This window comes from Chelonia mydas, chromosome 8 (genome assembly GCF_015237465.2).
Source record: "Chelonia mydas isolate rCheMyd1 chromosome 8, rCheMyd1.pri.v2, whole genome shotgun sequence".
In the NCBI taxonomy this organism is placed as follows: Eukaryota; Metazoa; Chordata; order Testudines; family Cheloniidae; genus Chelonia; species Chelonia mydas.
This window is the reverse complement of record NC_057854.1, coordinates 8552734-8577600: the sequence shown is the minus strand read 5'-3', so window position 1 is coordinate 8577600 and position 24867 is coordinate 8552734. Positions and strand designations below refer to the sequence as shown.

At 37.7% G+C, this 24867-nt stretch overlaps 1 protein-coding gene across 9 annotated transcripts in view; it reads right to left on the bottom strand.

Annotated features, from left to right (window-relative positions):
• Nucleotides 1–24867, bottom strand: part of MAPK9 (mitogen-activated protein kinase 9) — a 94033-nt gene that overhangs the window by 53653 nt on the left and 15513 nt on the right. For 6 of the 9 annotated variants that reach the window (XR_006292652.1, XM_043552779.1, XM_043552782.1 and 3 more), the window contains 9 exons: nt 17930–18059; nt 13383–13441; nt 12200–12338; nt 10595–10760; nt 9072–9143; nt 3929–4111; nt 2507–2631; nt 1815–1878; nt 586–657 (listed from right to left, as the gene is read on the bottom strand). Coding sequence is in view for 7 of the 9 variants with exons in the window: in XM_043552778.1 (XP_043408713.1) it covers nt 586–657; nt 1815–1878; nt 2507–2631; nt 3929–4111; nt 9072–9143; nt 10595–10760; nt 12200–12338; nt 13383–13441; nt 17930–18059 (1010 nt within the window). In the remaining 2 variants the exon portion in view is untranslated. Of the gene's footprint in view, nt 1–360; nt 446–585; nt 658–1814; nt 1879–2506; nt 2632–3928; nt 4112–9071; nt 9144–9483; nt 9556–10594; nt 10761–12199; nt 12339–13382; nt 13442–17929; nt 18060–24867 lie in introns of all 9 variants that reach the window. The other 3 variants (XM_043552780.1, XM_043552777.1, XR_005226398.2) reach the window with 2 other exon arrangements.

Genomic DNA, 24867 nt, shown 5'->3' with positions numbered 1-24867 from the left:
AGAAGGCCAAGACAAGAACCCCCCCAACATCTGAATAGAAGGACTGAAACACTGCTGCAAGTTTCCTCAGTGCATTAGACATTTTTCCAATACAAAACCATTGCAGATACTAGCCACTGTACTAAAACCTTTGAGAAGTACAGATCCATTAAACTGTGTTTATCATACTGCTATCAGTTTAGGAGAGGCCGCGAGCACACTGCATTTTCACTTTTAAATGTTTTTAATATCGCCAATGCAAGGTAATATAAGGTAATGCCCAGACGTATAACCAAGGACACAGGTTATACCCACAGGTCAGGAGAATGTCTTAGAAAGCAGTGGTTTATAAACAATTAAACCCCAAACAATTCTTTTTACCTCTTCCAGTCAGGGAGGAAGAAGAGCAGCACATGCTTCCGCAGCTCACTTCACAGCAAGGCAAATTGACTATGAATCTGGGAGACTGATCAGGATCAAGAGCATTAGACACCAAAACTTTCTGGCATAACTGGATTGTTGATTCTGATTCATGTAATATGAGCGTGTCACCAAACACGTATCAGAGTTGCAGAAAAAATTAAACTATTAAAACCAATGACTAACCTGAGGGCTGATCTTTTACCACACCGTTCTTGCTTCTTTCTTCCCAGTCCATTACTTCTTTGTATATTAATTCTTAAGTAAAAGAAAAAGGGTTGGTAGAGAAAGATAATATTACAAAAAACTACTTTCAGCCATTTCCTTTTACTCTTTTAAAGGTGTATTTGTAAGTTGTTTAGAGGCACACTTTCCCATGGAACAAACAACTGTTATGATTAATGGACTTTGCAAATTTACTTTAAGAGTTAAAAACAGTTTCAATATTTACTAAAAAGTTAACAGACATACTCTAAACACATTAAAGAAAATATAATAATTAACCCATTGTAATAACTTACTGTATGGCTGAACTACATTGAAATTAAACTTTTACAAAGGTCAGAAAAAAGTATGTCAGCTAAAAAACATAATAAAGTAAGTCAGACAACCTGTACTGGAAAAACCTTTGCACTCTTTTCATACCAATACAAATATTTTCATTCATAACTATGATGGAAATTACTTATCTATAAGTTCTTCTCTCTAAAGGTAATATTATGGGCTTGATCCTGTAGCCCTAACTTGTAAAACTAATTCTGCTAATGTGATTGAGACTACTTGATGAGTAAGGACTACCTCTCTTCTTGGTTTCACCACAAGGTGAAGTACACAATGCCATAAATAAGGCATAATTGTTACCAGAACACACAATGCCTTTCATCTTTTTGTGGAAATTACCAACATAGAAGCTACTCAACAAAGAAAACGGGTGGCTTGGTATAAATACACAACTCTGCTAGGCAGGATTCCTGTACTAGAACAGATTTGAGACTAGGTATTGCGGTTTGGAGCGTGGATGGCGTATCTGTTTTGAAGAACTCATGATTAAGAAAAATATAGTAGAGATCCATTATAAACAAACAACCACTTACTTTGGAAGGCTGGTTTCATAAAACAAAAAAAAACCACACCACCCACCCACAAAGAGAGCTAACAAAATACAAATAAAACTTGCATTTAGCAAACTACTACTTTCTTCCCTTTCCAAATGTATTGTATACCAAGCTATAATTAACTTCATAATATGACATTTATGATTTGTTGGGTCTTTAATCGTCACATTGTTGCATGCAGTATTGTATAATTAATCTGGTGGGTTCTGATCAGCCATGCAGTGTAGCGGTTACACTACTTTAGTAGTGATGGTTGATAAATTACCACCATCACTGGAATCAGTCATTTTTGGCTGTTACCTTTCCATTCTTCAATGGCATGTTCTCTTTCTTCCAGTTGTGCATCATAGATTTTAGGAGGAGGCTACAAAGAAAATAAAATCTGAAATATAACTGCAGCATTTCATTAGTATAATTAACCATGGTGTCAAAAAAAAAAAAAAAAAAAAAAAAGCAGCTAGGTAAAATGTTATTTTTAGTTTCTAATCTCTGGCTGGGTGCCTTGCCAATATTTCCATCCTATCTGTTTTGTAGAGGCGCCTCAGAATTATATGCTCTCAGTTTCAAAACTAAGTAAGCTACTGGAATGATGTACCAAAATTAGATTTGTCAGCTGAAAACTCAATACTAGGTTTAAAGAAATCACGAGGCCTGAAGGAGGTCTCAACAAAATTAAATGGTTTTATCCTAAAGCAGATAGGATTAAAAACCTGCCTAAATTACTGTCGCACAGGCAACTATATGTCTATAGAGAGGAAATCAGCTATAGGGGCTGTTTTCAAACCAACAGTAATGCCCCTTCTTGGGCTGTTTTGGAGGTGGTACTTCAATTACTTCAAGCTGTTATCCTCTCAAGATTACATATGTAATCTTTGCTAGTCTGAAAAGTGAGAATTCAACGTCTACTCTTGACCTGACACAAGACACCAACTACTGACTCAAATATGAAGATTAAAGTGATACTTTGAGTAGAATTTTTAATGTACACTTACTGCTTCTGCTTCAGCTGGATCATACCAGACCGTGATATATGGATGACGTAAGGCTTCATCTACAGAAATTCGTTTGTCTGGGTCTACTACCAGCATTTTTGATAATAAATCTCTAGCTTGACTTGCTAGAAGGGGGTACGGGAGACAAAAACAGAATTTCAGAAGCTAAAATGCTAAAGTGTAACAAAAAATATATGGTAGAATATATCCTAACAGAAAAGAAACACAAATAAAAATTCCTAAGAAAGTTAATAACTCAAGTAGTTCTATTAGTTAGTTACCTGTAGAATTCTTGGCCTTCAACCTTGTCTCACAATGAACCAAGATTAAAGAGGTCTCTTATAAAACTTGTGTGAGAGTTTCATTGAACATTATGCACCAAGATGAAATAGGTGTCCAGTACAACTACACATCTGGCTGTACATATGAAAGTATTAACTCTACTGAGAGAAACTAGTATCTTCAAAAGCCAAATGAAAAAGTTTCTTTTTATTATATTGTTACATATATTTAAAATTAAGGTTACAATGTTTGAAATTAAACATTATTTAATACCATCCAAGTCATGGTCCCACTCTTGCAAATACACCCAAGTAACTTTGCTTGTGCGCCCAGTCTCATTGCGGTACTAGGCCCTGGTTTGTATGGCACTAAAATAATATTTCAAGTATAACAGCATAACCTGAATTTTAAAAATAGGTGTTAATAAAGTTAAAAGAAAGCTTTAGCTCTTGTGACTTATGAAGTCACTAATTCCTTTTGACAGAGTTATTGCTTATGGTGCATTAGATACCTATATCCTTATGGTGGTTTAGCGAGACTACTCACACAAGTGATGTTAATAATACGTATTTGCGGGATTTGAGCCCCATATCAATATCAATGTGGTATCACATTGTTATAACAAATTTAAGCTGCCTGCTGCTGAGGCTTTTTAAATATAATTACAGTTACACAGGGCCAAGAGGTAAATTCAACAGGCATGTCTAATATACTAGACAATTAAGAATAATCTATTTAATCAATACGCAGTTAAAATGAGCATGACAACTACATATGCATATCAATATCAACTGGAGAAAGAGATCCATTTTCATTATAAAATGGCTTTCATAAAAATGGTTTTTTTTAGTAAACATTCAAGCCATTTACTGTATCTTAATAGACTGGAATTTTGAGAATAGAATGTATATATTTAATCAAACTATTTTAATGGCAGCAGTAAGACATTTCATGGTGTGCTACCAATGCAGGAGAAAGCAAGGCTACTGCTTTCAGTCTCGTGCCTCCTAATGCAATGTAGTGTGATGATATCAGACTGTATCACACCAGCATACTGTCATGTTTGCATTGTCTGCCCTTACTGTATATACTTCAAGTGAACCAATTTACAAAGACCCCTCTCCCCTCCAAATATCTTACTTTTTAATTTGTCACGGTCAGATTCCGATGGAAATATCCAATCTGGGAAGAGCTCTTCAAATTTGATACCAGGATATTTCGGTCTGTTTTCTACATAATTCCTCACAGTAGGCTGTAGTTTCTTCATAAAATCTGCTGATGGTGTTCCTAATTGTTCAATAACTTTATTCCATTGATCAATATCTGGATGCTATCTTTAGGAAAAGTAGCTGAAAAATTTCAAATCTGCATTGTGTAAGACATTGCTTATAGAAATGTGCCATAAAGCATTTGTGCGCACTGAAAGTAATGAAAACCTAGACAGTAAGAGCCAAATCTGGATTGTAACATTGTTCTAGCAGCAACAGCATTCTGAGCGGTCATGCAAAGAACAAATTTCATTTCCAAAAATCAGACTTCCAATCCCAATAGTAGGAAGGACTAAAAGTACTGCACAAAGTGTAAATCTCTGTTGAACAGAATCTACTGGCCATTTTTAAATGTGGCACTGACAGGATCCAAAAGGACTGGAGACTGGTGTCCATAATGAAGCACTTTGTTCATGGAGACAGGGATGAGAGAAAGGAAAGACTGGTGCCGAATCTTCTGGACCTAAGAGGTACAAGACACCTCACAAATAAAGTTCATAAAGGGCAGGAAAAAGATCAGGACAAACCTGACCAAATAATAACTGCATCACATTCAGAGTGCAGAATTCTGTACAACTTTTCTTCTACTTAAGAAAGTCTGCATCACAGTGATTTTTCATCAGAAAACTGTTTTCTGAGAAGATGGAATGAAAATCCAACTCTACTGAATCATGATGGCTTCTAAAATGTCAAATCTGAATTTTCTATATAAGTATTTTGTTTTCAACTATCAATTATGGTAGTACCTAACAAGAAGTGACTGTTCTTCAATCATAGGCAATGGCTACACCACACAGCTTACAGCGGCACAGCTTGTAGCCACTCTAAGCCAACAGGAGCGAGCTCTCCCATCAATTTAATTAATCCACCCCCAACAAGTGGCGGCAGCTATGTCGGCAGGAGAAGCTCTCCCGCAGACACAGTGCTGTTCACACCAGTGCTTAAGTCAGCATAAGTTACGTCACTCAGGGGGCGACTACATCACACCCCTGGGTGACATAACTTGTGTCGACTTAAGCTGTAGTATAACCATAGCTTATTAAGAGTTCATATGTAACTTCACAGGAGGTAACACACTTTTAAGATGCATTTTCCCAACTCTCCCCCTGCCCTCCTTACTATCTAAATTACAACTGTGCATCTCATCTGCCAAGCAGTCTCATTTATCTGGCTTTTAAAACAGAATTTTGATTAAGAATGTGAATCTCAATTTGTTGCTGTATAAAGAGGATGCTTAAGGAGGAGTTAGGAAAACAACACACAATTTCTATGTTTTATTGGGATTACACTAGAAATTCCATGATTTTTCTACTTATTTATATTGAAAAAAAGTAGAGGAGGGGAAGAACTGAAGCATCTACTCTTCTCTGTACAGTCTGGGGTTCAGATAATATTTGGCAATGGGCTCTATTAAGTGTTTTATTACATGCTATGAAATAGAAAGCATAACAATGTCTGAAGAGGACTGTACAGACAAGTTATTTCTGTATTATTTCTATCATCATTGACTGTGAAGCAGTTTTTGAGAATTCAGTCCAATATATGAAAAAGGTACATATGCCTGAAGATGCTTGGACAGCAAGTAAATTAATTTATGCAAGGTAGTTTATCTCAAAGATCTGACATTGGAGGAGACATTCTTAGTGCCAGAATCCCTAATCATTTTCTGAATCAGAGGAATTTGGGATTCTAATGCAGTATTACATATTGCTGAACACCAACTCTGTCAACATTCACAAGTTAGACTTTTAGTTATGTCACATCTAAAGTTTTCTAGAATACCTATTTATGTAGCTGGAGAGTATAACAAAATGGCATGCCCTTGCATAAAAAAAATTCTATTTAGAAATTGTTGTTGGAAGTGCTTAAATTTCAGTTAGTCTGCCAAAAATACAGCCACTACTGAGAACTTTTCATACCTATGATATGCACTGATGCATATTAAAAATACAGACATCTAATGCAAAGATTATTCTAATATAATGTATTTGTTTCATGCATTCAAATGGAAAACTGACATCAAAAGCATGTTAAATAAAAAATTACAAAAGTTAACTCTCATGCTAAAACAATGTGCACACAAAAAAAGTTGAACACACACAAAAAATATTGTTCCCACCTGGAAACTGATTTCTGGTAGGGGCTCCACCAAACTACATTCAAAGGGTTGTTTCTCCTCAAAAGTATCACCAAAGTTAGGGCTTGTCTACACTGGCACTTTACAGTGCTGCAACTTTCTCGCAAGTTTCAGCGCTGTAAGGTGCCAGTGTAGACAGTGCACCAGCGTTGGGAGTCATGCTCCCAGCGCTGGTAGCTATTCCCCTCGTGGAGATGGGTTTTTTTTAAATAGAGCTGGGAGAGCTCTTTCCCAGCGCTGGTGCCGTGATTACACAGCCACGTTAAAGTGCTGTCATGGCAACGCTTTAACATTGCTAGTGAAGACATACCCTTAGGATTAATCAGTTAACTGAATAAAACTTCACACCCAGCCCCATCTTTCATAATCCCTACTTCTCTTTCCTTAGTCAGTAACAGTCTTAGGAAAATTTAATGACCAACAGTAACCTACTGAAGAACTGAACCGGACCAATGAGTGTTTAACTGGATTTCTCCAAAGGACCACAGCAATGTTGAAAGTAGAAACAAACATTTGTTATGCTCTAGGACTGGGACCACTACAAACCTGGGTTTAATAAGCTATGCCTCGTAGCATCTGAAACACAGACTAGGCAGAAACTTGATATGTAATGCAAGGTGTGCACAGGATGGTATGTAACAGCCTGGCAGATTTCATCCACAGAAGCAGATGGCAGCCTCTGGGGCAGAGGCTGTCCTTATCTTACTGATATGAGACTTCACTCCTAGAAGTCCCTGAGTAGATTGTAACACATGGTGAGTTTACCTAGCTATAGTGGATCTATAAGCTCTCTGACTCTTCTTGAAGCTCCTCACCATTCTGCGTTTGAATTAAGCTGCTTCCTCCTCCCGCTGACTACCTGGGAAGGGGGAGCATTGACAGCAGAGAAGATGGAGGAAGGGAGGGAGAAAAAAAAATATTCCTGCTCTCCTTTCTGGTACCTGGCATCATAACAACTAGGAAGAGCAATTGCAAGGAAAGTCCTGCTCAACCCCTGCAATTCTAGAATACAGAATGCGCTCTGGCCAGCACCTAGCTGTGTAGGGGTAGCGCATGCTCAACACAGGCAGAATCTTTGGCGAATAATGCCACCAGCCTCTAACAAACGCCTACTGTGCATATGTTAACCATGATTTTCTGAGGCCAAACATGGGTGATTTTTACGCAGACAATCAAAGGCATATCTCTGGCATTAGAGTAACCCTCTGCCAGAGTTCAAGTGCCTGTGCCAAAGGATGGAAGTGCTAGGGATTCTCAATGAAACAGCTGTAAGAATCTAACGAACAAAAACAATGTATTTTTCTCCAACCTCGTTCTATGAAACTGCTGAACCATTTTAGCTGGAACTTAAAAATATACCTGAGGCAGACACCTGAAATAGAAAATTTCAGCCCAAATGGTTGAAGTTTGACAAAGTTATAAGCAACTAGAAACAGATTCTTAGAATGGAAAACGTGAGGCAATATTAACTATCAGCATAGCTACCAGCAACACCTACAATATAGATAGTACATGCTACATTAAATCTAGATTGGTGGAGCTTTATTTACCCTTCCAGAAGGAAAACTGATTCATTATATACATATTTGACAAGTATGAAAAAAATCCCTTGATTTATTTATGAATAAATTTATGAATAAATCAAGACAGCAATCAGGATAGCCAACGTTAACATGCAAGTGAGAAGATATACAACATACATGAAGAATTGTGTTAGGTTGGTCTGAAGGCTTTGAAGGATAAAACAAATATACAAGGGAAGAAGAGGTGAAAAAAATTGTATATTAATTATTTTGTGCTGTTAAATTAATGCATGTTAAATAGCTGCTGAAGATTAGTGTCATGAATTTAGCATTCAGATTTAAATTCCTGTATTGTTACATATTTATGTTTTTTTATAGAGGTTATATTTTCACAGAATCTACTTTATATAGATTAAAAAACTGGGAAAATAAAATTTTATTTATTGATGCAGAACTAGACGTTTCACTTTTCAGTGTTTCATTTTCAGAATAATTAAAATGGAGAAAAATGTAGTCTCCTTTCCAATTTTGATATTATAAACTGGAAAGAAGTAAATAAGCTATGTTTTATACTTTGCCAGTAGGAAAAGGCTTTGAAATATACTAAATTATTATTAATTTTTTGTACAATATATCTATTGGCAAAGATCATTTAAGTCATCTTAACCAGATGTATTTAATGAGTTAAGAGACCAAGATATCAAGTTTGTAAGAACAAAGTTTTAGAAAAATCCAAGAACAGAAATGTTTCCATAAAATTAAACAAAATTTCAAAAGAAAAAGGTCTTTAATTTTAAATGTACATTCCCCTTCTGCAACATTTGCAACTGAGACACTGCAGCACTGCTGTGTGCTATTATACAAATACCAAAAAACAAAAACAAGAACAAAAGAACTAAAAAACCCGAAAAACCAAAAAACTATTGAGAGTAGGATTATTTTCATTGTACAAACACAGAAATGCTGGAAGCAAACAGCATAAATTGTGAAAAGTAAATTTTTCAAGATTTCCTTTTTAATGATTTAACTACTAGAAACACTAGCACGGAAATTTGCTTTTTAACCTAGCAATATCCTTTTAAAGCTGCAAAATGTGAAGTTGTTAATATGAATAGTAAGCCTTCAAGCAGTAAGAACTATGTTAAATGTTGTCAAGTAAGTAGGAGAAAAAAAAAAAGGAAGTTCAGCTATTTGGTTAATGACACTAATTTCAAACATTACAATAGATCCATTAAAATATAGAGTGAAATATTTTGTTTTCTTTTTTATGCTTTTATATACATAAATAAGATAAAAATAATTGTGCATCTTTGGTGGATGTGAAAAAGGATTCAAGGATGACTAGGGAAGGATACGATCAGTGCCTTGGAATATCACACAACCTTTCACCAATTCTCCCATGATGCACCCAACTGACCAGATATCAACTGAAAGTAAAAATGAAATGATCAAATTATGAAGTGTCATGAACAAAAGTGGAAAACTTAAAAAAAGCTAAACAAATAAACCTACCATCTACAATAAAAACACAAGAATGCAGAAAACCAAACTGCTAACAGATGAGTTTCTCAACAGTACAGAACACTGACTTCGCTTTTTTCCTAAGTTTTGCAATTAGACAATAATTCAGTTTTTGTTTTGTAGGCCTTGCATTTGTTTTTTTTAAAACTCCATAAAATGCTTTTCTGATCAGTTCTTAAATCCTTCAATTACTTTAAAATATTTATCATACTTTACAATCCCTGAAACCACTGTGAAGAAGGATACAATCTCTTCCTGGGAACAGGACCTTATGGAGGACCATTTCTGCCATTATGCACCCAACAGACCAGATATCCACTATCATATGTTAGGTGCAACAAGGACAAAAGATTAAAGATTTTTTTTAAATTACGACAAACAGTTTTTTAATTTGTAAAATTTAAACTGCATATTTACTGTTTTACAGATTAGTTTATTATTCTTAATGTTATTTAGAATGTTCTCATCCAATTCAGGACACATTCTATTACATGCATACTAAACATTTTTGACCCACACCAATTACTGTACTGTCAAGGGCCCTGTGTATCAGACAGAACCCATCATAACAGCTGACTCAGGAAAATTTTGTGGACCTCTCAGGTTAGAAAGCCACAATGAAGCTTTACACCTCAAAAAAGGTATGCTCCCAGCCATATAATGCTAATCCAGGCTAAGGAATATGAAGAGAAGGGATGCACTGGGCTGAAGGTCTAGAGTAGAATGCAGGGTATCACCTGCCTCACAAGCAATCATCTGAAAACTTTTTTTTTAATGAGGGAATGAAATTCAAGGACATTGTCCTTGCTCAAAGCTTTGTTTAAGATACCACTCTGAAACTTGTTAAGATATATTATTAATACTACAGTGTCCAAACCATCTTAGGTGCTACATAGACCTAGGACTGTATAAAGACACTCCCTGGCCCAGAGAGCTTAAACAGACATGACGAAAATGAAGCAACAAATGTGGGGGTGGTAAACAGGGGGAAAGAGAAGACGCCTTAGAGCAAGTTAATTATTTCCTATAGTGGTTCTGCTAGATTTTTAAAATCTATAATTGTCTTATAAACAATGTATTCTTTTTTGAGGATGGAACAACGGTAATAGGACTAAAGAACTATGCAGAGTGAAGCAAGTGAGAATGGAAGGGGACGGGGATAAAGAGAAAGGCACCAGGAACAGGACAAAAGCTATTCCTCAAACGTTTAACTCTGTAAAGCTCAGTATTCCCAACACCATGTTATACATTACGTTAGCATTAGAGATAGAAGACTTAAAAGTGTACTGCCAGAGAGATTCATCCAAGAGAGCTGCACTTTAGAGAAAAGGTTTAATACTTCATTGCTGCAACTTACCATTCTCTTTGTATCCCATGCCTAGGATAACCTCCGGTGCTCTGTAATACCGTGTTACTACGTACGGTGTCATCATAAAATTAGTACATGCTGTTCTTGCCAGTCCAAAATCAAGGATTTTGAGTGTACAATCTGATTTTACTACTATATTGCTGGGTTTCAAATCCTAAAGAAAAATTATTTCAGTTAACAGAAAGGCTCAACATTCTAAAAGATACCATACGATCTTCCATAAAATCAGTGTAAGCCACCACAATGTATTGAACATTAACATCTTAATATACATTTCTTGTGTGCATTCTTTTAGTTAATTTATATACAAATTATACGCACAGAAAAATACTTTGAAAGAGCATTATTAAGATTGCAAAGTCAAGCACTTAAAAAATCAGGAAATGACATAATTAAGGTTGCCCACACAACCTTAATTCAGACCTCTTGTGCATATGCGCTAGGAATCACTCTTTAATTACATGATCACATACTACATTTTCCACAGGACCTGCCTCATTCAGTGCAAAGAATGGACCTGCTCTGAGGATGAATCAGGGTTGTGTAGCCAAATTAAGGTTGCACGGGTAATCTTAGTTCAACCATTTCCTAACATTTGAGTGTTTGACTTTGCAAACCTAAACTATGCTAAAAAACATTATAGTGTGTGTATAATTTCTTAGGTTTTGAAATCTAACTGAAAAGACAAAAATTCCAGCATGTGACATCATACTGTCACCCACATGGGTCATCACCAGGGTTGGAGCCTTTAGATCTCTACTGCTGAGACCTCTACAGGTAATGGAGTAACCAATACCACCAGTAAGTTGTCATTCTCGATGTGGACCAGCACGAGAGAGGGATGGAACACTTTGCTAGTGGGTTTCACAGATATTTGTTGACAGCAGAGGAACACTGAGATTAGGGAATCTTGCATTCCATTCTAGAGTTTATAAACTTTCTTTATTGTGTTTTAACAATGAACTTGAAGGAGGAGAGGGTGAAGGCAAGAAGTTCCAGGCACATGGTTGCATAGAAGAAATTAAAAGGCAGGAATGGAAGGAACTGGAAGCCACAAAGGAGCAGGATTAGTTGTGCAGATTGAGACAGCAAATAGGCCCACCAGAGCTACAGAAAGGCAGGACATCGGCTGTGCAGTGCTTTGAAATTTTGAGCAACCATTTACCGATTTTACCTTGAGTATTAATATGATTGTCGCACATAATTTTTTAAAAGGCATCATTTTAACACAAATTATTCTCTTGTTTTAGCCATAAGGTTCTTGGAGCATCCTTACTCATGTTCTGTTCCGTATCAATATTAATATCTTGTACTTTATATTTTTCCCTAATTTGTATTTATATTTAGTCTCATTTAACATGAAAAAAAATCACAGAGAATGCCCTTTTATCATCTGCAGAACTGGTTTGGTTTTTGGAGTTTCATTTATCACATACTTCTGTCTGTCTGTTCTGGAACCAGATATGGTTTTCACATTACTATTAATAATATGAATAAGAAACGGAATACTGATTTACAAGATAACCAAAAGAAGATATAAATGCCACCTTTAAAGACGCATGTTGTCAATGTCACTATCAAAACACTACCTACTCTGTGGATGATACCAGCTGAATGGAGATGTTTGATACCACACAACATCTGGTAGAGAAGGTAGGACATTCTTTCATGATCCAACTCCATATGAATAACCTGGCACAAGTTAGCATCCATCAGTTCCATAACCAAATACCTACAGTATAAAGAATAAAAAAAAATTTTTTTTTTCATCTCAGGTATTTTATAACTAACATCAGAACATATTTTTAAAATAGGACCCCATGCAAGTAACTGAAAAATGTGTTGGAATGTTAGCAAAAATACTGAATGTCATAATTTAAGTTGTTTAAAACAACATTCTAAAAACAGTAAAAGTTTGAATAAAAATGAACATATACTCTCACAAGAGAGTGGAAATCCATTAAAACCATCAATTCTACCAAACAAAATTTAAGAGCAGGACTGTTAGTTGATGTTGTCTCTCTTAATGTAACCCAGGTACAGATGAAATTTAAACAGACGTTACACATAGGATAAAGAAATAAACATGTCACATTGAGATTTCCTTTCACTGTGTACTGACTTAACATCAACAAAATTAGGGAAAACATTTTGTGAAATAAAGAACAATGATTAATTTCCAAGTTAATGTGTGATCCTTCTTTATGCCATTCATCATATAAATCCATTCCAAAGCTGCAACACCACCCACATTAGCACCTAGATATCACAGTGATTGGAGCCTCATGAATACTTTGATAGATCTTTTACCACCATATGCAAGAGCTAGATTTAAGAAATGTATTCAGCTTGTAATTGAGGCTGGGGGTACTGGGAGTCTGATGGGCTTGATTTCAGAAAAGCATGTCAGGTTATCCACATTGAGTTATTGGCTTGAAGTGACTTATTTGACTGTCCTTCTTTGTCAAGGAAAACAGCTGTGATAATTACAGATCCATGTGTTGTCAGTAGAGGTGGCAGAGGGCTGATGAAAAGGTAAGCATTCTTTTTACTTTTCCCATTATTTTCTATTACTACACACATATCACAACAACAACTTTAGTTATAGATTTTCTCAAGGAGCTCACTGTAACATTTAAAGATTAATTACAGGCCAGAGATTCTATCCTCAGTACCATATTTTTTCACAGCCAGAAAAGTTGTAAGAAAGCACAGAATACGCCTCTATATTCAGGACAATGTTTATCAAGAAAAATTTAAGAACTACAGTACTTACACATCTTGAAATTCTTCCAGTGACTTCTGTGGTGTGAATACATTTAACAAACTAATTATCTATAAAGAAAAATAAAACATGAAGAAACCTTAAATATATGAATTTTTACACACTAAATGTAGAGCAAGACAATGTGGTTATTAAAACAATTTCAAAAACGCAGTCTCTCTCTTTTTACACTGCTGATTTACTTTGCCACTCAACTTCGACAGTGAAACTAGACTGCTTTGTTACGAACGTGTTTCATTGGTCTTATTTCACACATACAAGTACAATACTGCAGCATCTGTGTTGAAGTATCACAAGAGATCCTGTACATTTTTTAAAAGGTCACATTTAAGTTACATGAAACTACTTCTCCTCCCACCCACACATCAAATAAAACCTAAAATTGTGTGCCTAGAATAATAGCTTGGTCATGTATTTTATCACTCAAAAATTCTGATATTTGAGAGAAAAAGTGGTGTGCAAGTATTTTCTATCCTTAGAAAAATGGCTTCCAAATAGTACATAGACAGAGATGCCCCATCAACCTGTTTGCTCTATGGATATATCTACACAGCAAAGAAAAACCCACAGCTGGCCCATGCCAGCTGACTTGGACTTGCGGGGCTTGGGGTGTGGAGCTGTTTCATTGCTGTATAGTCCCTGCAAGGGTCCCAGAACTTGGGCTGCAGCCCGAACTCGGAAGTCTACACAGCAGTTAAACAGCCCTGCAGCAGGAGCTCCATGAGCCTAAGTCAGCTGGCATGGACCAGCCGCATGTGTCTAGTTGCTGTGTAGACTTGCCTTATGTTTCTGGAAAAAGTTCTCAAAATCCTTTAAACATTTCGTAACAATATGGTCCTGGCATTCATATCCTGTATTCTTGTAATTAGGATACTTAGTACTTGCACCAGTATGATGCTTTAGGTTTTCAAAGCACTGTCAAGTTCAATCTGCTGCAAATCCTACCTCGACACCTCAACATGGCGCACCGGTGACCCTGGCTGTTCGACAGTGATGGTAGAGGAGTGCATTCTCCGGCAGGTCTAACCATGCTATCAAGGGTTCGGACTGTCAGCCCAGCAAAGAGGTTGCTTCCTGTGTGGAGGGGCATATAATCCCTCTTTCTGAGGCTGTAAGCTAGCTAAGTTGAGGAGGTAAACGCGCCACTGACAGCCCAGCCAGCAGGTGGCTGAAAACAATGGCTAAGACAACACGGAAAGCCAAGTCTCAGTTCTCTGCACGTTCCTTGATCCCCATTCTGGAGGCAGTGAGGCATTCGAATGACGAGAGGCTGCAATGACTCTCAGGTGCCAGGTCACCAAAAGGAAACCGGACAACTCTCTCAGTGTGCACTTATAACTGCAGAACACTGACAAGGGAGAATCGATAACCCATCTCATGGAGGAAAAGGCAAAAACAGCCTGCGATGTGCTGGACGTTTGCAAAACACGACGAAAGAAGGAGATGGAGGTCAACTGGAGGGATGGAAGCACAGTCATTCAAGGAAAAGGAGAAGGCACGAGGACAGTTGGAGGAGTCGGATTCATCATAAACAAGGAATGGTCTTCGAAACTGTCTCATGCCATTTAAAGTCATTGTGTATCGGGGTGCTTTACCTCCGATTGAACTGAAATAGTACCCTCAAAATCATCCAGATCTATGCTCCCAAAAGTGCATGCAAAGATGATGATGTGGAAGGATTCTATCAGGAACTGGAGGAAACCCTCGCTCAGAGTTCCACATATACGATCGTGATGGGAGATTTTAATGCCAAGGTTGGAAGAGGGAGAGAGGGCGAAAAGTTCATAAGAAGGTACAGTATCGGACAACGAAGCACACGAGGAGAACGACTAGCTATATTGGCAGAGACAAGGAGAATGTTTATTGGTAACACCTGGTTCCAAAAGAAGGCCAAAAGAAGATGGACCTGGATCGCACCAAACGCGAAGACAAAAAATGAAATAGATTACTTTCTGATCGATACACGACACATCGTGCAGGATATTTCAGTAGTGCCATCACTCAATATCGGTAGCGATCATCACCTACTGAGAGCCAGACTCACGTTCACTGTGAAGGTGGAGAAAAAGGCGCTGTGAATGGCGAACAGAAGGCACCAACCAGTAGCTTTCAACGAGGCAATCCTGAAGGAAAACATTTCTAGGGAAGATTGGAGCCTCCTGGATGACTGTGACGACGATTATGAGAACTTCAGTAAGAGACTAAAAATGTGTGTCAAATCAGCTGAGCGTAAAAGACCAAGAAGAGCTAGTGGAAGAATCTCGGAGAATACAAAGACTTTATTGGAGAAGAGGAGGAAAATGAAAAGAAATGGCAGTGACAGGCTTGAGTACTCCCTTCTCTGCAGGCTCATACGAATGAAGTTGAAGGAAGACTTAGAGAAAATTCGAACCGAAGAGCTCCTAAAGGCTGCTGAAGATCGTAAAAGTCTCAAAAAATGCAAATGGGAACTGGTGTTGTACAGGTCATCATTATCGGCTTTGAAGAACAGGGACGGAGAATCAGTAACCGATCGAACAGAGATGGAGGCAATCTGCAAGGATTTCTATACCCAGCGGTTTGCATCCTGCACAATAGACTACATCTTCACTCTAAATCAACTCCTAGAGCGTTCAAGGGAATACAAGTTCCCTTTGTGCATTGCCTTCGTGGACTACGAGAAGGCGTTCGACAGTGTAGAGACTAAAACCGTTCTTGAAGCTCTTTCAGAACAGGGCATCAGCGCGAAATATATCATATTACTAAAGGAAGTGAACTCTGGCTGCAGCATGGACATAATCTAATATATTAATATAATATTAATATAATATAATACATCTTATATTTCATATATTATATGAACTCTGGCTGCAGCATGGACATATCGCTGTTTGATACTCCCCTCCAAATCCCCATCGAGAAAGGTGTGAAACAAGGAGATACAGTTTCACCAAAATTATTCACAGCCTGTCTTGAATTGGTTTTTCGACGAGCAAACTTGAAAGGTGGGATTAATATCAACGGCAAGCAGTTAAACCATCTCAGGTTCGCAGATGATATAGTGCTGATAGCCGAAAATACAACCCAGCTTGAGAGAATGCTTAAAGAACTGAACGCGAAAAGTAGTCAAGTCAGATTAAAAATGTACCGGTCGAAAACAAAATAAATGAGATCATATGTTCTGCCAAGAACTCAAATAACTCTTGGAGGAGAGCAGATCCAAGAGTTTGATAAATACGCTTATTTTGGCCAGGAGGTCAACATGCGCCAGGATCAGAAAGGCGAACTGTTGCACAGAAAAAAAGCTGGAAGGTGCGCATTCAATGACAGCAAGGATATCCTCCAAGGAAAGATTAGCAAAACAACTCGAGCAAATCTTTTTAACTCGACTGTGCTTCCAGCGATGTTATATGGCAGCGAAACATGGTCGCTGATAAAGATTGAACTTCATCAACTGTCTGTCACACAGAGGGCGATGAAACGAACATTTCTGGGCAGCAGTCTGGAGTGGGAGACGTTGTTGTTGAAAGCAGGCTCAGCAAAATGAGGTGGGCGGGACATGTGGCCCAACTCAGGGACAACAGATGGACCGCAGCTATATCCGAGTGGTATCCACGAGAACAGAAACGGCCACGTGGTCGGCCTCCAACGAAGTGGGTTGATTTTCTAACAAGGAGATATGGACAAGCATGGCGAAGGATGGCCAGAGCGAGAGAAGATTGCAAGACGTGATCGGCTCAGTCTCAGTTGATGAAGGACCGACAGTCTACGCAGTCCAGTTCAATCAAGATTTACACAAATAAAACATAACATATCTTCCATATTATTCAGATAAGCTAGCAGCAGCAGCATAGTACCATCTCACTGTTGCTAACAGGCAAGTTCTGTCAAACTATGAGTTTGTCTCAAAGTTTACCCTTGAGCACAGGTTGTTTTTTGTTTAGGTTTGTTTTTCTGTTTTTTGTTTTTAAAAAAAAAAAAAAAAAAAAAAAAACAGATTGAAAGATGGAGGCCAGGAAAAGCCTTCTTGCTTAGACCAGGGAAACTTACAATTGTGTACCACACTGATGTGCAAACCCACACTGAAACATGGTAAGAGAGCCTTGGTGCTAGTATGACTTACTGGGGTAAACTGCATTGCAGCAACCCAGTTTTACACTGGTGCAGGACCTACACTGGGGGGTTCTACTAATGCAGCTGCATTGATTCAAAAACCTCATTCCCCTCCCAAACTCAAAGGAAACAAAGCACCCACTCCCACCCGTAAACCCAAATATACATTGGGTCTAACTAAAAAAAATGTTCTTGTTTAATATTAGACACATTAATATATGTTACCAAAGCTCCAGCACTCTTTCATTGCTTTATATTTTGAATACTTGAGAAAAGTCAAAACTTTTAGAATAGTCTTTGTGATCTACAATAATTTACCAATTCTGACCCACACTTAACCAGTTTTGACCTTTCCATAATTTAGGCTTACTTTAATGCACTCTTGTTCACTATTAGTAAGAGTATTATTTGAAAATAAATTAAATTCTTGAGAAAAATAAACTTACATTTTTGTGATTGACACATTTTAAAAGAACAAGCTCCCTGTAAGCTCTTTTTGCATGAGTTTGGTTCTGAAAAGGACGACTCAGCTTCTTTACTGCAACATTTATCCCAAGGACTGTATCAAATGCAGCACTGAAAGTTTTGAAACAAACATCGTAAGTGCAAATATTTTAGGGGAACAAGAAGAAATCAAGGCTTGAAACCATACATATCCACAAACCTGGTCATATTTATTTCTTCTCGTCTCTGTTCACACACAAACAAAATGGAACCTGCATATCTTTTACCAGTGATGACTGAAGTATAAAACAGAAGCCCTCTGCATTTTTATTGAAAATTTCAATAGCACCTTCTCCAAGATAGGGGGCAGAAATCCCAGCATTTTGGTCAAAATCCAACTTTAAGTTGTATTAACCTTACTTGAAATAAAAAGTTTCTCTGATGCTTAATTTGGGTTACATGAGTTTTTCCACACAGTGCTGCTGGCACTACTTTTAGGGTAGATGCACTTCTGTTGCAAATATTAACTATGCACTACTAAAGTCTTCACTTTAAATCCAAATGCCTTAGTGCATTGCTTCCTCGGCTAACACACAGGGCTCTGGACACTGAGACCCTTATAGGTATGCAGTTTAAGGCATTTTTGAAGCTTGCAAAATATGACAAGTTAATTAATGTTACTAACTGCGTCCTTCAGTATTCTCTAGCTTTATGATTCATTGGGAGAAGGGCACTCCAACCCACAGACTGAATAACAGGATTCACAGATTTTAGGAAGAAAGGTTTCCAGTTAAAAGACAGCCAACTAGATTTGCTTTTATCTCAAGAGCTTTACTTTTTCTTAGTGACCTTCTGCCTCCATTTACATGAGCAAGTTTTGCAGGGGAGTTTCAAATTTTGTTCTCAATAGCCACAAGTAACTAATTCTGAGCATATATGATCCACTCTCTATTCTGGCTGCTCAGTTAGTGCCAATGGATGTTCTGCTCTGCCACATATTTTTCAAATATTTTTAAAGCTATTTGTGAGCAGCTTCTCTTTACTTCTTCCTCTTTAGGGCACAAAGAGCAGTAGACTGAAGAACACCATAATATCACTGTACTCCTGCACAATAGTCTTCCCTTTGGTAGCGTCAACATTGAAATAAAATAGCACCTACTCTGTCAACATTAAATCACTGCTTCTCCTACAGGGAAAGCAGTACTGTTCAAGAGAAGGTGGACATGATTATGTGTCCAGATTCTAATTAACACACATTTCTAACCTAAAATTAGAGTCTATTAGCAGTTACCTATTTTATATAACTGCTTTGTTGAAAGAAGTCACCACTATCAGGTAATTTTCAATAGTTCACAGAGCCAAAGTTTGAATATGTAAAATAGAATACATAAGGGGAGGAAGGCAACTGAACAAATGTTTTTAAAATAGTATTTTTTGCCCAGCCAGCATGAATAAGTGGACATTTTTCAATATTTACCCAATCAAGAGAACACTGTATTAGGAAATAGGAAGTGCTATACATATTAACTCTGTGAATCAGTACAAAATATCAAATTATCTTAGTAAACAAGTAGGAGTCCAGTGGCACCTTAAAGACTAAACAGATTTATTTGGGCATAAGCTTTTGTGGGTAAAAAAATCCACTTCTTCAGATGCATGGAGTGAAAATTACAGATACAGACATAAATATACCAGCACATAAAGAGAAGGGAGTTACCTTAAAGTGGAGAACCAGTGTTGACAAGGTCAATTCAGTCAGGGTGGATGTCGTCCACTCCCAGTAATTGATGAGGAGGTGTCAATACCAAGAGAGGGAAAATTACTTTTGTAGTGAGCCAGCCACTCCCAGTCCCTATTCAAGCCCAAATTAATGGTGCTAAGTTTGAAAATGAATTGTAGCTCTGCACTTTCTCTTTGAATTCTGTTTTTGAAATTTTTGTTGTTGAAGGGTGGCTACTTTAAAATTGAATGTCCAGGGAGACTGAAGTGTTCTCCTACTGGCTTTTGTATGTTACCATTCCTGATGTCTGATGTGTGTCCATTTATTCTTTTACGTAGAAACTGTCCAGTTTGACCACTATACATGGCAGAGGGGCATTGCTAGCATATATCACATTAGTAGATGTGCAGGTGAATGATGGTGTGGCTGATGTGGTTGGGTCCTCTGATGGTGTCACTAGAGTAGACAGCGGGCTTTGTTACAGGGATTGGTTCCTGGGTTAGTTTTTCTGTGGTGTGGTGTGTAGTTGCTGGTGAGTATTTGCTTCAGGTAGGGGGGCTGTCTGTAAGCGAGGACTCGCCTGCCTCCCAAGGTCTGTGAGAGTGAGGGATCGTTTTCCAGGATAAGTTGTAGATCACTGATGTGCTGGAGAGGATTTAGGTGGGGGCTGTACGTGATGGCCGGTGATGTTATGTTATTTTCCTTGTTGGGACAGTCCTGTAGTAGGTGACTTCTGGGTACCTGTCTCGCTCTGTCAATCCCTTTCCTCACTTCCCCAGGTGGGTATTGTAGTTTTAAGAATGCTTGATAAATGTCTTGTAGGTGTTTGTCTCTGTCTGAGGGACTGGAGAAAATGCATTTGTATCTTAGGGCTTGGCTGTAGACAGTGGATCGTGTGATGTGTCCTGGATGGAAGCTGGAGGCATGTAGGTAAGTATAGTGGTCAGTACATTTTGGGTTATTGGGAGTAGACCACATCCACCCTGACTGAATTGGCCTTCCCAGCACTGGTTCTCCACTTATAAGGTAACTCCCTTCTCTTCATGTGCCAGTACATTTACGTCTGTTTCTGTAATTTTCACTCCATGCATCTGAAGAAATGGGTTTTTTACCCACAAAAGCTTATGCCCAAATAAATCTGTTAGTCTTTCAGGTGCCACCAGACTCCTCGTTCTTTCTGTGGATACAGACTAACATGGCTACCCCTCTGATACTTAGTAAACAAGTGTACTTGGATGAAACAGTGGTTGATGATTCTCAGGTTACTCTTGGGGGGAATTCTGCACCAGTGTGCAGTGCAGAATAAATGATCTGCACAGAATTTCCTTTTTCCCTGCAGAATTGGCACTGCAGAGCTGCTGGCCTCTCCTAGGGGCCACTGGACTCAGCAGAGCCAAGCTTGCAAATAGAAGAAACTGCCAAGGGGGGAGGGGGAACTGGAGGGTTCTAGACTGCTGTGGTTCCAGGCACACCCTGAAGAAAGGAAGCGATGTGCAGGAAACTCCGTACAAGCCCAGGACCCAAAAACAGACTGTTTCTCCCTCTGGATCCTTGGGCTCTGAGGGGGAGGGGATACTGGTCTTGGGGCCGCCCAAAGCTGGGCTCCGGGGGGCAAGCAGTATGGGTGGGGCAGACAAACAGGAACTGAGTTATTGTCACGGTTTCTTTAACTCTCTACTCGGGAGAAATTTTTGTTGTTGTCTGTATTGTTACAGATATAGCTGCTGACAGGTATTTTTAAATAAATAAACTACCAAAATAATTGAAACTGGCATGATTATACAGTGTTATTTTGACAAAATATACATAATTTTGCAGATTTTTAATTTTTTGGCACAGAATTCCCCCAGGAGCATCAAGTTCAGTCACAAGTAGATATACTACCCCAACAGCAATGCATTCATGCATGATTTTAAGGGAAATAAAGTCCCTCATTTTATTCCAGATGTCAGAAATCAGGTGACAAATCTGACAAACTCTCTCGGTAGGGATACAAGCAAGTCAGTAGCCACAACTTTCATCCATTCCATGTTTGCTGATCTACAGGCGGGGCCTTGACAACATATTTCAAATTAAATTGTGTATGCTGTACATACAGCCTAAGGAAAGAAACGCGGTCGGCTGCTACAAACAGAAAGAAATGAGTTAAAGGTTTTATGATTGTTTAACCAGTATGAAAGCAGGTTTGAAACTGTAATATATTAAGGAAAACCAAGGACTCCAATACTTAGTAGTATTACAAACTGACACTTAAAAAAAAGCCAAAAGGCCTATACCATAATCAAGTACTCATTTTCAAATGCTCTATAATTCACTATTTGTTTATGGTGAGAAACATCATATAACTTTTCAGACCACTGAGCAAGAAGTATTTTTTCTCCCTTATTCTAAATTCGAACACCTAATTTTAGAAGGATTCACTGTAAGGAAAAGACAGACATCTACATGAAAACTGCTACTGTTAAAAAATGTTATGAAAGTCTGATTTTACCAAAATTTGCTTAATTTTCCTTAACACCTGGGCTAATAATGGGAAGTCTATTAAATAAGTTTCCTTCCACATGAACGAGATACTCTTCCAACATCCCATATCACACAGTGATTCTCTGACAGATGTTTGAGATTAAAAACATCCACCTGTGTGAATTCTTCACAATTCTAATTCAGAAGAAAGACTGTTTAGGACATTCACCACTGGCAATAGTGGTTTTCTGTAGCATTCTGCTTGAACAGCAAACCATAATGCAGACAAAGAATGCACTTACAGTCCCACGTGAAAGATAATACATCACTAATAATTTTATGATCAGAGCTGCATCAGGAAATACAATAATTTTAATAAGTGACATTTCTCAGATTGAGCAAAAATGTACCATGACTTTTATTAATTTACATCCCCGTACACAAGAAATTCAAAATACCAGTTTCTGCCCTTATATAAAATACAGACACATCCGGAAGATCCAAGGATTTTATATCCTCCCTGCCCCTACTCTTACCTATCTCTCTGTCTAGGCATTTATACAATGCTCATTGCTGTGGTAATCAAGTAATACTCTGTCTACTAAAAAAGAAAAAATCTATTTGAACTACAGTAGGCTAGAATTAATTTGTACACTGCCAATTTCACCACTTTGACTCTTCCCTCTCCTTTCCAAAAAAGTTTACAAGCCGCAACACAAACCCTTAGGTCAAGTGCCCAGAGTTGTGAGTTCAATCCTTGAGGGGGCCATTTAGGGATCTGGGGAAAAATTGGGGATTGGTCCTGCAGGGGGTTGGACTAGATGACCTCCTGAGGTCCCTTCCAACCCTGATATTCTATGAAAGTGCTATTTGCGATTGTGTTGCTCTGATTATTATTGGGCAAGAATGGTTCTTGTCAACTATCTGTCCTTTACAAATATAGGCTTTTCATCTTCACCATTAATTAAGCACTGTGCCTTTGCTCTCAACTAGTCTGTGAAGGGTACTGGAATGAAAGAAACTATATACAGTAAGTTATTGCATTACATGCCTTATGATCGCTCTCAGTAAAGCATCTCTTTAAGAATAAATTACTTGGCTCCCATAGTCAGTTTAATCTTAGGAACCTATATGTTTAAGTCTTAAGATATCTATGCCATCTCTTTTTGTAATACTGTTTAAAAACCATGCAATATGTCATTTTGAAATGTTTCCTCTAGTACAGATATTGGCACAGGCAACATCTCAGAAATGAAAAAAGCAGGATCCTCAAGATCCTGGCTTGGCTGCCTGAAGGGGCCTGATATAGGAATATTTTTGGAATAGGGAAGAAGCTAAGCAGGGAAAATTAGGGAGTCCATGGGGGAGGTGGGAACTTGAAGAGAGCCAGGAAATCAAAGTCTATAGGAAACAGGGTGGATAAAAATCAATTTTAAATAAATAAATAAATAAATAAATAAAATGAAAAATTTGATTTTTTATTTAAATCGGATTTTTTTGTTAAATGCTTTTTCAGGAAAAAAAGATAGTTTTAATTAAGATACATTATAGCTCAAAGATATCTCATCATGGAATAGGGATTATACATTCTAATTCTATAGTATGAGACAATATATTCATGCAATGTTTAAGAAAAGTTTTGTAAATGAGTTTCAATAGTTCATAGATTAGAGACCCAATCTTATAGGGCTCCAGGGGTTTCTGTATAGATTAGTTAGGTTAATCTTTTTATCTACCCAATGGGACTCAGTGCTCAGTATAGAAGATACCATCAGAGATGCTTAGTTTTGCAGTTCTCAGACTGAGAATGTGTGTCTCCAGAGATAACATGCTTGTTAACAGCAAAAATGTTTTAAAATAAATAAATAATATATAGAGGTGAGAAATAACAGACCTCCACCCTACTGTCTCTCTGCAAATTTGTGTACACAGAGTCAATCCCTTACCTCTCTCTAAAAGTGCAAAGTTTCAAAAAGTTCAATGAATAGAAGATTGTTGGGGGTGGAATAGACCTGGACAAGGAGAAATAGTCTGGAGAGAAATATGAGAAGGGAGGGACACACAGTAGAAACAAAAGTGAAACTATTGGAGCAGCATATTCCAGAAGTCTTGGAGGTCTTTCTGAGTATAGCCTTAATTGATTTGAGATCTACCATACCATTCTCTCACTAGAAGGGAAAACTGATAATGGCAGCAGGCCATAAAAGAGACCCAGTTTGGGAATATTTTAATGAAGTTCCTCTACCTGTGGGTAAGAGAGGCATGAGTGCAAAATGCAAACAGTGCAACAAAGAAATACAAGGCCTGGTTGCCCAAATGAAACAACATCATGAGAAGTGTTCCTTCTCAGGAGGAAGCTGTGATGAAGAAGATGAAAGGAACATGTATGAACATGCAGGATCTTCAGGTTGGTAAACTTTTTTATTTCATACTTCTTTCTTAATGACTGCCTGTCTACCTTCTGGACTATTCTTGAATTCTGTTTGAGCAAAAAATATAGTTGTTACTCTATGGTACTACCATTTTAGATGCAGTTGTGATAAAAAAATAAACATGCAGATCTTCCTTTTACAATTTCACCTTTAAAGTAGTACTGAGTGCCAGTGAATGCAATGAGTAATACTAAATGAGCAGTATGGTAATAATAATTACATAACTGCATTGACTTATTTTGTTTAGGAGAATCCATCCTCAACATACAGGATTCTGAAGACTATCCACCTTCAAGATCACCATAATTTTCTATAGTTTCAGACT